Below are 13590 nucleotides of genomic sequence, written 5' to 3' on the forward strand. Positions count from 1 at the left end.
GGCCACCAGCAGATCGAACTTTTCACATCCGGTGAACTATTTTAACATCTACAGGATACATTGGAGGCAAATTTGGTACAAATATTCACGATGCTCAGACGATGCATCCTGTTCACTTTGGTAACCTCTCAACTTTTCCTGTAGCGCCACCATGAGGTTGACATTTGTGGTTTTGAGTAAAAATCCTTGACATCTGTTGGATAGATTGGCGTTGAATGTGGTGCAGGCATTCATGTCCCCCTCAGGATGAATTATAATAAGGCTTGTGCGACTCTTCATTTAGCACCACCGTCAGGTAAAATTCAAATTTTTCCAATAATTTATGACCAAATATCTGCAAAACTAATGACACTCCCATCAGCCTCAGCTGTATTTTGTGTTTAGTGCTAATGAGCAAATGCTCACTGCTAACTGCTCATGAATAAACATTACACCTACTTAACATTAGCATGTTAGCATTGTTGAAGTGAGCATGTCCGCATGCTAATATTAACATTTAACTTAAAGCACTGCTTTGCCACAGTACATCCTCACAGAGTTGCTAGCAGGGCTGCAGACTCTTACTCTTTTTACAGTTTGCGTGGTTGATGTATTCTTAAACTTTCCTGGAAACAGCAGCATATAACTCATTGTCAGGTATGTGAAGGATTCTGCAAGACTAAACTGAGCCCAGCAGAGGATCAAAGACAAGTACGACTGAATGAGTCCTTCTGGGTGATTGAAATCGCAGGACAGTGTTTAAGAACGAGCAAAATGAAACAGATCCTTAAATCTCAGGAAAAAGGCAAAGCAGTGTTTGAGCCTGTGTTAATGCATTCTGGAATAATACGCCGCTCCCACATCTGAGAGAATGAATGGAGAAAATGAATGAGCTGGAGTGAATGAGTTCAGTCTGGGAGACAGACACAGGATGCCAGACGACAACAAGGCGCTCGTAACTCCTCCGTGCCATAACCGATGTTTGGCACAGCGCTGCATGTCAGTACCTGCCGCATCGACTTACAGTATCTCCTCCCGTACTGTAGGTTTTATTTCATCTTACACACCAGGAGAGGGTGTGCGTACTCATTAAATCAAACAGCTTAAAAGGCAGCCATTCTCACTGAACTATAAATACCACTTAAAAGTGTTTGCTTTGCATTTCGAGATGACAGCTGCACGTGATGAGGAAACTATATGTGTCAGCCATGTGTCGTCTCTGAGTAAACGCCTGTTTGATATAATTGCCATCCAGCTATCTCACACAAAGTCAGCAACTGGCTTATTATTATCTACATGGTTAGTACTATTATTGATTCGTCTAGCTGGAGACAGTGATATTTAGTGCTCTCAGACGCATAAAGAAAAAAATCCCCAGTAACAGATTTGGGCATCTGTAGACCTCCATATTAATATATGTCTCAGAAAGTGCATTTCCATGACCAAATGTTTACTGGAAAATAGCAGAAACTCAAAGCTAATCTAATGAAATGAACTAAGACATACAGAGTTGCTTTTCAAGTTCAGTGTAAATACACAGCAACGGGCTTCTCAATAACTTGTGGCGGTGGCTTAAAGTTAAAGCTGACCCCTCTCACAACAAAGATTACCAGCTTTTGTCCGTTCAAGTTAGCCCTTTTGTTGCAGCACCATTACTCAAAGATGACGACATTCGCCGTTTCTCTCGTCCCTCCTTTGTCCAGTGCCGGGCTTTGCAAAGGTTGCACTTCTGGTGTGGACATTAGTTAGGCCACAGGAAGGGCTTTTAGGCTGTCACCTCTGCTGATTCTGGCCCCGTCAGCTGGTGGGATTTAGCTAAACACTCATTCAGCAAATGTGAATGAAGCTCGGCCGAGGCTGTCAGGTCTGCACACAGAGGTGAGAGCAAAGATTAACCTAGACATGGAAATTATGCAGTAAAACAAGAATCCTCAAGGTTTCGTCACAAATCCACGAATGAAGAAACATTTAACCCCGACAAGCTGCACAAATGTATGTATTTGGTGTCATGTAAAAGATCATCTCATAATTATTTTAATCCTACTTGAATCTTTGTCAGAACACATATTGTGCTGCAGCTTTCGAGCAGAATGTTCAGCCAGATACCCGGCCTACTTCTGTCTCGACCTTCCCCAGCTTGCCGATGAGGGAATATCGCTTACAAATATGAGTCCCCCTCCATGTTCACCTAAAATACACCGATAGCACAGCTGAAGCACCACAGTGTGAATAGCAGAAGCCGTGTGATGCTTCTCCAGAATGCGTTACGTATGTATGTATGCGCGTATGTGTTATTATTAATTTACATTTTCTATGATGTCAACTCTAAAAATAAGATGACAGTTAAAAATTGGGCTGCAATAGCCATTATTTTCAATAAATCTGCCCATTATGTTTTGATCAAACACTGAATTGTTTGGTCTATGAATGTCGGAAAATAGTGAAAAATGTCCGTCACAGTTACTCAGAGCTTAAACTAACATATTGAAATGTTTTGTTTTGCCTGATCTACAGTCAAAAACCCAAAGGCATTCAGATTAATATCAGAGTGGACGAGAAATATTCCCATTTGGAACCAGACTGGATATCTAAATATAGTGTACAGTACCACTGTTATGTTGACACCCAGTTATATTGCCTGTTACAATCCACTAATCACAGCGTTCCATTCTGATCTTTGTTTTGAAGACAAAGGTTGTTCAGTCACGTTTCTTTCAACTTAACATAAAAGATTAGATTCTTCTTGTCCTTTAAGAGTTCACACAGGGTTGGCCATGCCTTTATTTTTTCCCCATCTAGAATTCTGAAATGACACTGTTCAAGAAAACAAAATCATATAACTCCAATTCTGACCTCCCTGCATTGGCTTCCTGTTCATTTTCATTGGCTTTTAAAATGTCATTGTTGACCTTCAATGCTTCACATTCCCCTAATTATTAAAACCTACTAACCCCTTATGAGCCTGGATGCCCTCTTAGATCAGCTGATGATGGCTCCCTGGTCATTCTCAGACCCCGACTGGTGATTGAGGCCATAAGTTTTCTGTAATTGACTAATCAATTTAGTTATAAAATAAATAAGAAAATAAGATTTGTGATGTGGCTTTATTTATCCCCAGCCGGTGAAATTTGGGCATTACAGCAACATGTAAATAGCAGTAGGAAGAAAAATAGCAGCAGAGAGAGAACATTTGAAAAAACAAAAAAACAAAATGAAAAGTAGGCTATATATATGTACATATTATACAAGCAATATGAAATTTGACTATATAAAAGAAAAAATATGTAGAAAAAATATATAAAAAAATATGTATTGCATATAGATGAAAACACACTGTACCTCCCCTCATTGACAGATCTACTTAACAGTAACTGCAAAGAGGGTCTGTGTTGGATGTCCATTAAGCAAGTTAAACTATATTTGTTGAATTATACTTCATACACACACACCAAGTGCATTTATAGTTAGAATGTTTGTTTAAAAACAAGTTTTTACTCTGTGAACTGAACTCACTTTATTGTGAACTGTATTGTATTTTCCATCCTCCTCGTACAACTTTAACCTGCGCATAAGATCTCTGGTGTAATGTGTGTGGAGTGTCCCTCCTGAAACAGTTTCAGGACCATTGTGTTATTTTTGTCCAGGTGCCTATGAAGCCACCACGGCGAGGCAGTCCTGATCCAGTGAAGCCCGGCGCTCCGCTCCAGGTTTTCGCAGCGCCTTTTTTTAAAAACCACCTCTACTTCGGAGCAGTGAAAAACACTCTAGCATTAGGGGCAGCAGATGACCCGGCGCAGCAGCCAGGAGCACAACAGTCCTCTCTAACAAATGAAAGGATGGGGGGCATCAGCAGCTGCAGCTGAATTCAGAAAAACTGGATCAGGGGCCGAGGGGCGAGAACTGCTTTCTGCTCACTCTTGGGTCACTTTTATTGGATTTATTCCCCGGTCCACACCAACATGCCATTTGCCAAACGAGTCGTGGAACCTCAGTTGCTGTGCAGGTATCAAATCCCAAACGAGGAGGGTCTGCTTTTCGAGGATCTGGTCTCCATCAGTAATGTGGCTCTATCTCGGACCTTGCGGCAGCTGTCGGACCTGGCCAGACATGCCTGCTCCATATTCCAGGAGCTGGAAAACGACATCACATCCACCAACCATCGGGTCAGGGGGCTGCAGAGTAAGATCAACCAGCTTCTGCAGACCTCCTCCGAGCTGGACCCCAAACAGGAGGCAGTGCGTGAGTAACTTAGCGTTACTTGACTTGAGTTGCTTTCTGTTTTATATCGGAGCCGCCTGCGCACGTACGGCGCGCGACTCCGGCACGAGGAAAACACGCGAGGAGGCATCCTTTCCGCTTTTCCGCGGTGACTGGGGACTCGGTTGCTACAGCAACAATGGCGTAGATTAAAATAAAGTTAGCTAAGTTTACCTGAAGTTTTATAATGCTAAGTAAACACACAAAAGATAGCATACTAGCTTAAAAACTGCCTGGAAGTACGATAAAGTTGCATTAAAGTTACTGAGTCGCGGTAAGCCAGGTTTATTAAGCCAGACTTTTACCTTTTTCTCTGAAGTTGTAGCGTTTCCTTCGTTGTTTTTGTCGACATTAGCCTGTTGGTTCATCCTGGGAGACACGCGCTGCTGTTTTCATGTCTCCCCACGCTGAGGGGCGTGTGACAGCCTGGCTGCCGACTTCATGCTAGTAGCCTCTTAGCTATTACCCTGCTATAGACGGCCTATCTCTCCGAGCTACAGTCCGGTGTGTCGGTCAACGTTATGGCTTCAGGTGACTTTGTTAATGACGCACAGTGGTACCTGCGTGTGTGTTTGTCCCTCTAATTTTGTCAAATTGTCCATTTTTTGTTTTAGGTTTAAAAAACACCAGTGACCATATGTATTCATATTGAACGTTGATACAGTCATAAGCCTGGGTGCCTGTGGAGTGTTTAAAGTCAAACATGATGCTCTGCTGTCCTCATGGGTTGAACTTTGCTTGGCCACCAGTAAGAATTCATTACCCTGATAACACAGCATGTGGCTCCTTTAGTCTCTGTGTCCCACCCCCACCCCATCCCACCTCACCCCGAGCCACTGTGGTTTGATGTGATAGTGGTGTGTGTGTGTGTGTTACCCACGTTGTGGGGACACAAATCTGTTTACACAGTCACATTGAGGGGGCTTGCCTTGCTTTTGAGGACAAAACGTCCTCATATTTCATCATCATATTTTAGTTCGTCAACTTGGGATAAGGTTAGGGTAAGGTTTAGGATTAGACAAGTAGTGCTTATGGTTGGGGTAAGTCTCCAAGTAATGAATATAAGCCTATGTAATATGTGCATGCATGTGTGTGTGTGCAGGTATTTATGTATAAACCCACTCTCCAGGAAGCATTTGAGACACCTGTGCACCCCTCTCTAACCCCCAGAATTGTTCAGCCCGGAAGAGTCTCTCCCGCTTGGACATACCCCAGTGGATTTACCCTGCTTTAGTTTAGGTTCAGCAAGTCCTTGCATGTTCCTCAGACCCTGCTTCCTGTGGTCTGTGAATGGGTTAGTTTGCCTGGAGGTATTTCTCTGCTGCCTTCCATCAAAACCCTCTTAAACCTGATGCCTGCTGAGATTTATTTACTTTTGCCAGCATTTGCTGAGTAGTTTTGCTGGCCTGTTTAAGTGTCATGTTAAGCTGACCACTTGCAATATGTCCATAAATCTCCTGAGTCATCTCGGTCATATCTAGATGTTGTAAGGCAAAGGCAACCGGATTTGCTGCTTGGTCTTGAAGACAGTTTGAGCCTGATCCAAAGAGGCTCCATCAGTTCAGATTTGCAAGTACGCTCCTCTCCGAGCTGGGATTCAACACAGAGTTAATGGATGATCATAAGTGACACAGTATCTTGTTTCTTTTGAGTCGATCATGGTTTTCTTTTTGCTCCAGCTCTCTGTATCCAACCAGACTCCATGTAAATTAATTTGGCAAGCTACTTTGATAAAGCTAACTCTTAGAATCAGTTATTACAGCATGTTGGAATTAGAGTCACATTTTATGATTGAAGTGCTCACAGCTCAGTTTGTGTTTAAGCTGCTGTAGGAAGTTGACACTAAATGGCAAAATTAGAGTGAAATGACTTACTGTCGGACTCATTCCATGTCTGCTGCGTGGAATTAATATATTGGATTGGAACGATCAAATCCCTTTTGCACTACATGTTGTTGTCCAGGAGGTCATGCATGCTTGGTTACCAGATAACACCCTTTGGCCTGCAAAAGCCTAATTACTCTTAATTGTGCTTTTCATGTTAAACAACAGAACTCTGCCTCATCTGAATGACAATTAGTGTAAATGGAGCAATGCACTGAGGGCTCAGTAGGTGGGGGTGGGCTTTTGTGATGTGGCTATGACTTGTCCCCAGAGCAACTGCTGAAGACACAGCTGCAGATGCCATGTTGGATTATACAGAATCAGATATTGACCCGCTGTAAGGTACAACAAACGCTGTCCAACGTTAGCCACCTTGCTGTTTGGAATAAGTTTGTCTGGTGGTGCAGACAGGTACCGTTGGTGTGGAATGTTGTGGCTGTTCTCCATTCCCCTCTGTGGTAATATTTGTATGTGGACATATTTTTAAATGCTTGGTGTGATGCTGACACATTTAGGTCAAACGACTCGGCTTGCTGGGAGCGCAGCATCTCTCTTTCACTTTTACTCCATCTCGTATCGAGCCTTTTATTCTCTATCAACAACCCCAGCTGCACAAGAGCCGGCCATATATAGACAGTTAAGTGATGCCTCTGCTGTATGTGATTGATTGGCATGGCTATTTATACAGTGCAGTCCAACTAAATGACACCAGAGATCCTTTTAAACAAACAGTATACAAATATTTCTGTAAAGACAAATAATAAGAAGAGGTTGTCTTTGTTTTGGTAATCCATTTAGTCAAATCCATGCGAAACACTCTTTCTTTCTCTTCCTCTGTCTCATATCCTCTGCTTCACACACACAGTCACACACTTCAACACACATTTACACACCGGGAGCCTGGCATGTATCCCTCAGCTCTGTGTTTGGACAGCTCTCCTGTGACACCCCATCAATGTCTGCGTTTGACTACCATCAGAGTGCCTCAGCCAGACCCGACTCTGTAGTGCAGTCCCATGTTAGAGCACTCTGCTGGGTTTTAAGTTACACTGGCTCAGTGTGGAGGGGGATCTGTAATACTTGTGGCGGCAAGTGGCCCTCTGGCTTTTCTGGTCCGAGAGCACATGGCTGGCAGTTTACCACACATTCTTTGTACAGACTGCTTTAGAGACTGCCTCACAATACCAAATAGAGGAAAGCACAGATCCACTGAATAAAACTGAGAAAAACATTAAACAGTAGCACTCAAAATACATATCTGACACTGTGTCATTCTCTTTCTGCTCATTATAGATGCAAGAAGAAGATCTCGTTACATCTATCATGCGTTAGTGTTGCAAACTGTGTGCACAGTCTTGCATGATAATCCTGTGACTGTAAAGCATCGAGTTGAAAGTGATAAGACGTGTTTTTGGTTGTAGTATTACAACATAAACCTTCGGTACAACTGTAATTCAATGCTTTGAACAAGACTTGTCAGAATGCTTTATTTCACACCTGTACATCATCAGGATAATTGTGTGCACAAAAGTTTGAATTCAAAATAATGTACACCAAGAAACAGTGTTTGCAAATGACCCCACATGAAAGAAAAACCACAGTCTATATCTTATCTTTTAGATAAGCACACTGCATGTATACCGCTGTAAACAGTACAGTACAGCAGCACAGTTCTCTCATATGTTTGGAGATTTTTTTCTGAAAGTATTATTTAACCAGCTGACTAATTAAGCTTGCATTAATATTGTGGTTCTCCATTTATAGCTGTCAGGTGCAGTCAGCTTAGATGTTCGAACTCAAAGAACTCAGCTCATACGGTACCTTGCTTGACAGATACTACATGTGACAGAGCAGTTAAGAAAACAGGAGCCTGCAGCAGTTACGTTTTGTCACTTGCTTAAAGGTGCTTTATGCTTTCCACTGTGCTACTTTTCTGCTTGCCTAAACAGCCCCTTGAGTAAGATTGAGCACCATGCATTTATGCTCTGCAGCTACCGTCCTTTCTGTCTCTTGATGTCACTTCGTAGCCACTTCAGCACTGTGACGTTCGTGCAGCTCTGTGAGCCTCATGGCCTGAAATGACAGTTTCTGTGGACGGTATTAGTACATCATCTATGCTACTACGAGCTCCACTAGAGCAGTTTAGACCATGAAAACACATTAGCCTGCTGACAGTCCTTTCCGTCTGCATTTCATTGACCCAGTCAGGCCATTACTGGAACTTTGATTTACGTGAGGCCGCAGCAACAAGTCATTGCAAGCTCTATCCAAGGTCAATAGTAATCCGTGTTAGGATGCACAATAGAATGAAAACATTTTATCAGTAAGTGCTTTTTTATCAGTAATGTTCTCTCTGATTCAATTTTTATTTATCAAGTAGCTGAGTTAAATACGTGTGGTAGGAACAGATGTGGAAAGAAATTAACCAGTCTCTTTCCATAAAGTTTGCACTGACTTAAAGTCATTCATGCGAAGAAAAGATAGACATCAGTGATTCTTGGATCACATTTTAGAAGATCGAGAGCCTCTACTCATCTTTTCTCTTTCATTATCAGAACTGTAAGCATACTTCTGCAGGTCCAGACAACCTGCCGTTGATATAGTACCCCTGCTAATTATAGAGCAGATTTCAAAGACTTGCTCATTTATTCCTGCACCTTCCCCCATCTTCCCAGACAGACACTGAGAGGGCCTAGGCAGCCATGATGCTTTGCCCTGTTGTTTTCATTCAGCTGTCTTATAGCTAATGGCATCTATTTCATATCTTTCTACTTCCCTGCAGCTTATATTCAGCACTATGATTTTGCATTTTTGGGATCAGAGTATGAAAAAAGTACCTAACTAAGAACAAACCTGGCTTTGTTCAGTATTCTACATTGTAACTTGATAGCATGGTGTAAACACTTCATTGTCAGCAAATTATTTTTATACCAGAGTCATTTGACATTGAAATGAGGAGTGCGGTCTTTGTGCCAAGTTGAACTCAAGGTTTCACCAGGCTCCATTAACTATGTGTGTGTCTCAGCACCTCAGGCCTCGGTGGATTGCTCAGCCTGCGATTGAAGTGGTTTCTGCTGAACCTTTCTGTCAAGTCAAGCATTCCAAAAAGCCAATGACCAGGAAACCACAGTGCTCGCTTGCACTTATGAGACCTTGCACCCCACACGTGCTCCCTAAATTGGCCCGGATGGCTGGTGTGATTAGGGGAGATGGGGGGTGGAAACTGGAGTTAGGGGTTGAAGCTGTGTTTGTTTAGGAAAGGAGACATTTTGTTAAAATTATGGCGAAGGATTTCATTGCTTTGCTGGAGGGAAACATGTGAGTGATTACACTTTACATTCCTGTGGTGGGACCCTCCATGAGAGCAAGTGCTTCTGAGAGCGGGCGTCCACACACTTACCTAAAATCCCTTTTCTGGTCTTCTGTATATTTTCAGGTATATAGAACAACATTTGTGTTAAGTGTGTTTAGGGCCTCTCCACTGGAATGTATGCATGTGAACCTCTAACAACAGGCTTGTTCAGAGGAAGTTAAGCTCTAGTTTGTTGTTGGTGTGAGTGGATTGTTTTTTCTGCTGCAGGAATTGGGGACCGTGCTATCTCCCTACCCTGAGGTGTGTGTGTGTGTCTCTCATACACACACACTTATTAATTAACATTCCCCAGCAGTCATTACTCTTTATGGAGTTCTGAGTGTGGAACTTGGGGGGCCAGCAGGACAATTCAAGCTTGTCCTGAAATTGAGGTGGAGGGGGCAAAGTCATCCACCCCCTGACCTCAAAAGCCTGCTGACCTCAAAACCCCCTGCCACACACCCCTTCAAAACACAAAAGAGCAAACACAGCCGCCCCCATCTTTCTTATCACTTGGCCTCTAAAGACTTGACCGGCCAATTAGAGTGGATTTAATGTTTGACATGATACTGAATAGCCACAGGTCAGCAGACCGGCAAAACCCGGTCCAGGGCCAGTGGTGATTAAACTGTCAAAGTCAACTCAGTAACTTAAAGTCTTCCGTCCAGGTCGTCACTCATGGCTGAAGAAGAACTGAGCCATGAACAGCTGCATGGCTAAAATCTTAATTTTATGCATCGAACTACACATAAACAACTTGTCATGTTTTGTAGTTATTGTGATCTGCGGCAAATAATGTTTTTGTACCAAAGACAATTCACTGCAACTACTTCTTGTAGTATTTGACACAGAATATACATGGGTGTGACCTCACCTCTATTTATTCATGAGAGATAATCTCTGTTTTTGGCTCTACAACATCTGCTCAGTCGCCTGCTTATACCCACATGTCGCTATTTTTCTTACTACTGAAGCTGAGACTACCAGATTTTCTCCGAAGATCAAATAAATACACGTCTGACTTCAAGCTAAACTAACTTTATTGTAGCATGCAGTTTACAACACCTCACATTCTTTTCCGTGGCAACCTGGAGAAATATTGACAGCCCACAGGGCTATAAAACGATCGTCAGCTGCTCTTTGTCTTGCCGCCACTAGCCAGAAGAATTTCAGGCCACCTGCATGGGTTTCCTCTCCCAAGTCAGACCGTCTTTAAATGATATGATCTCCTGCCCAGCTTTTGTGCTCCTCTACGGTCCCTCCTCCCACGCCACTATAGTCACAAAGACAGACTTAAATATTACGCAATGGAATTATTCTTACAGAAATCTTAAGACAGATCATGGTATCTTTACAGTAAAAAGTCGAGTAAGATTCTCATGAACTTTCTTATCCCACATAAAGAGTTGCCTCGCTATCTGGTGAGAGAGATTAGTAGGAAGTGAGAGATAAAGGATCTGAGACACAGGGAGTGAGTCACCGGTGTATAAAAAGTACCTTACATTAGATAAATACTCTCCTGCTCTTTGAAGGACACCTCTTTTGCTAGTCGGAAGTTATACTTTGCACTGAACTGTAGTGTGTAAATGCTGTATGCATGCAAATCTAAATTTTATAATGGACGCTTTCAAAGGATCTTCTCCTCTGACATTAAAACAAACCTAAGGTGTAAAAATGCTGGGTGGTGGGGAAAATGTGAGTTATAATGGCTTTGTATTTTAACAGGAAGGAAACACGTGTGAATTTGTAGTCTTTGCCATGCAGGTGTTTAGACTGGGATTTGGCTGGAATTTGAACTCCCCTCACCTCACCTCTGTATACGAGCCAGTGGATCGGCCAGGTTGAGTCTTTAAAGTTGAAGGAGGCTTTTCATCAATCATCCCACCATCACACAGGTGATGCAAAGAAGAAAGCACCTGTGGATATGAGGGTGTGTGTAAATGGTGGACTCATCAGTTTAGCCTAAAGCAGATAGATCTGTTGGATTTGTCCTCACACGTACAGTTTCAGGTGTTGGGTTTTCTTTTCAGTCTGGTGGGACAGTTGGAATAATCTCATCAGAACTGAGAGATATTCAGCAGTGTTGTTATAGTTCTAATTATATTATGTTCCTCAGCAGCACCATAGCAGAATATTTAAAGCAACCTGGCGGCTGCTATGAGTTTTAATACTGTTATTTTAAGGAATAGTTTATCGTTTTGAAAATACACTTATTAGCTATCTTGTTGAGCGTTAGATGAGATAATCATGCCACTCACGCCACAATGTATTTCTATTAAAAATGAACTACCTCCTCTGGACAGATACTTTGGCTGAGCATAAAGACCAGAAAGGGGGATACATCTGGCCTGGTTCTGTCCAAAGGAAGTCACTGCACCTGGCCAAGAAGTAGTAGCACATACCCTCCGATAAATCCACAACTTGTCATTTTTGCACTGTTTCATATTGATTAAAAGTGCAACATCTAGGAATTTAAGTTTGAAATTTTCCAAAATTAACTAACATCATCAAGACAATGTGAAGAAGTAGCACTTTTGACATAATGTAAGACGTGTCTTGCAGAGATATCTACTGAAGTTAGCATGCTAACTGTATAGCCCGACTCTGTCCTGTCTCAAGAGGCAATAGTCTGGTAGCATAGCTCAGACCTCCCATCACATAGTTTCTACTGGGAAATGTGGGTGAGCTGCAAGTTTGCTATGATTCCCAAACTCTCAGCTTTTTTATCCTAATAAACAAACTAAATGAACTAACAACATGACAAGAAAGTTGATATTTTTAGACCTATTTTCCTTATTAAACCAAAAAATACCACCGTACACCTTTTGAATTCAAGTTTCACTTTTTTATTGAACCAAGACGAACTGCATTGCCTTTTTAACTCATCGTAAAACACACTGAAACCAAAACCATGTTGGTTTGTCTTTCTACTGTTCCAACAATCACCGTCTCTGATTTGGTCGGCATAAACCATCATTCACAAAGTCTGCTTCCTCTTGCTCCTTGCTCACGCTTCACGGCTTTCCTGACGTTCCCAGAGTCAGAGTCCTGGTCCTGCACTGTTTTCCCTGTCGTCAAACTGGCCTCCATTGGTCTCAGGGTTCTTTGAGATCGATGCAGGCCAATAATCCCCCAGAGCCCCGAGCTCCTGGTCCCGGCAGACTCCAGTCAACTGATAGAGCCTAGCTGCACAGCTAACTGAGCTAACTAGCTAATGGCAGTGATAGATACAGTAGCTACAGCAAAGAGTATAGTGAGCAGCAGTTAGAGGTCACTCTGGTGATATGCTGCCCTCTATTTGTTTGGAGTGACCTTCGACAAGTGGTCCATTCTTACACACTGTTAAACCACCCAGATACTATTTAACATGTTGATAGGTGGATTTTTTTAGGGTCCAGATTAGCTGCTTCTCCCATCCTCAGTCTTTATCCCAAACTAAGCCATTTTATGTTCTCTGTCTTGTTGGTGCCAAATGGCTCTCTAACCTAATAAGCCATCCTCTGCCCTCCTTATACAACTGCCATTTCAGGCCAGACTCCCTCCTCATGGCCTTATCTGCTTCCTGCTGTGTTTGTACCGTCCTGTGGGCCCTCACTTGTCACGCTGATTTGCACTTTTAGTGGAAGAAGTGGAAGGCACCCCGTAGCAGTCTGGAGGAGTGTTTGTGAACGAGCGTCACTGACCTGGACGGAGATTTTTGGTGTCTGCTTCTCGTCACCTTTCCGTAAAGTAACAGCATGACTTTTGTTTCTTTTTATAACTTTTATCTCCCAAGACCAGTTCCGCAAATGCCAAATCTGACCTTGTAAATCAACAGTTTTTTATCAGATAGGGAATTCTACTTAGTGCACTATTCATTTCATGCCACATGTGCATCATTTTAATGCTCCAAATAGCACTAGTTGTGGTACCGAGAATGACCCGAGGCCTCCACACAGGCTTTCCTGGACAGGTCGATGTGAGAGAACGGCTCTTCTCCACCCGGCTCATTGTGCTTTGAAGCACACGCAAGTTCACCCTCCTGCACTGGCTTTTGTTCCTCCCTCCTTTATACCCTCCTCCTCTGGGATATTTCCTCGCCATCCGGATTCATCTTTTATCCTTGCCAGTAATTTCTGT

At 42.7% G+C, this 13590-nt stretch overlaps 1 protein-coding gene across 1 annotated transcript in view; it reads left to right on the top strand.

Moving 5' to 3' along the window:
- The first annotated feature begins 3767 nt into the window (after nt 1-3767).
- The window catches only part of nhsa (Nance-Horan syndrome a (congenital cataracts and dental anomalies)), a 59593-nt gene continuing 49770 nt past the window's right edge, over nt 3768-13590 (top strand). Inside the window, exon 1 of the mRNA XM_041935720.1 lies at nt 3768-4218. Within this exon, the coding sequence (XP_041791654.1) occupies nt 3939-4218 (280 nt within the window). The 5' untranslated portion in view covers nt 3768-3938. The remainder of the gene's footprint in view (nt 4219-13590) is intronic.

This window comes from Chelmon rostratus, chromosome 4 (genome assembly GCF_017976325.1).
Source record: "Chelmon rostratus isolate fCheRos1 chromosome 4, fCheRos1.pri, whole genome shotgun sequence".
NCBI lineage: Eukaryota > Metazoa > Chordata > Actinopteri > Chaetodontiformes > Chaetodontidae > Chelmon > Chelmon rostratus.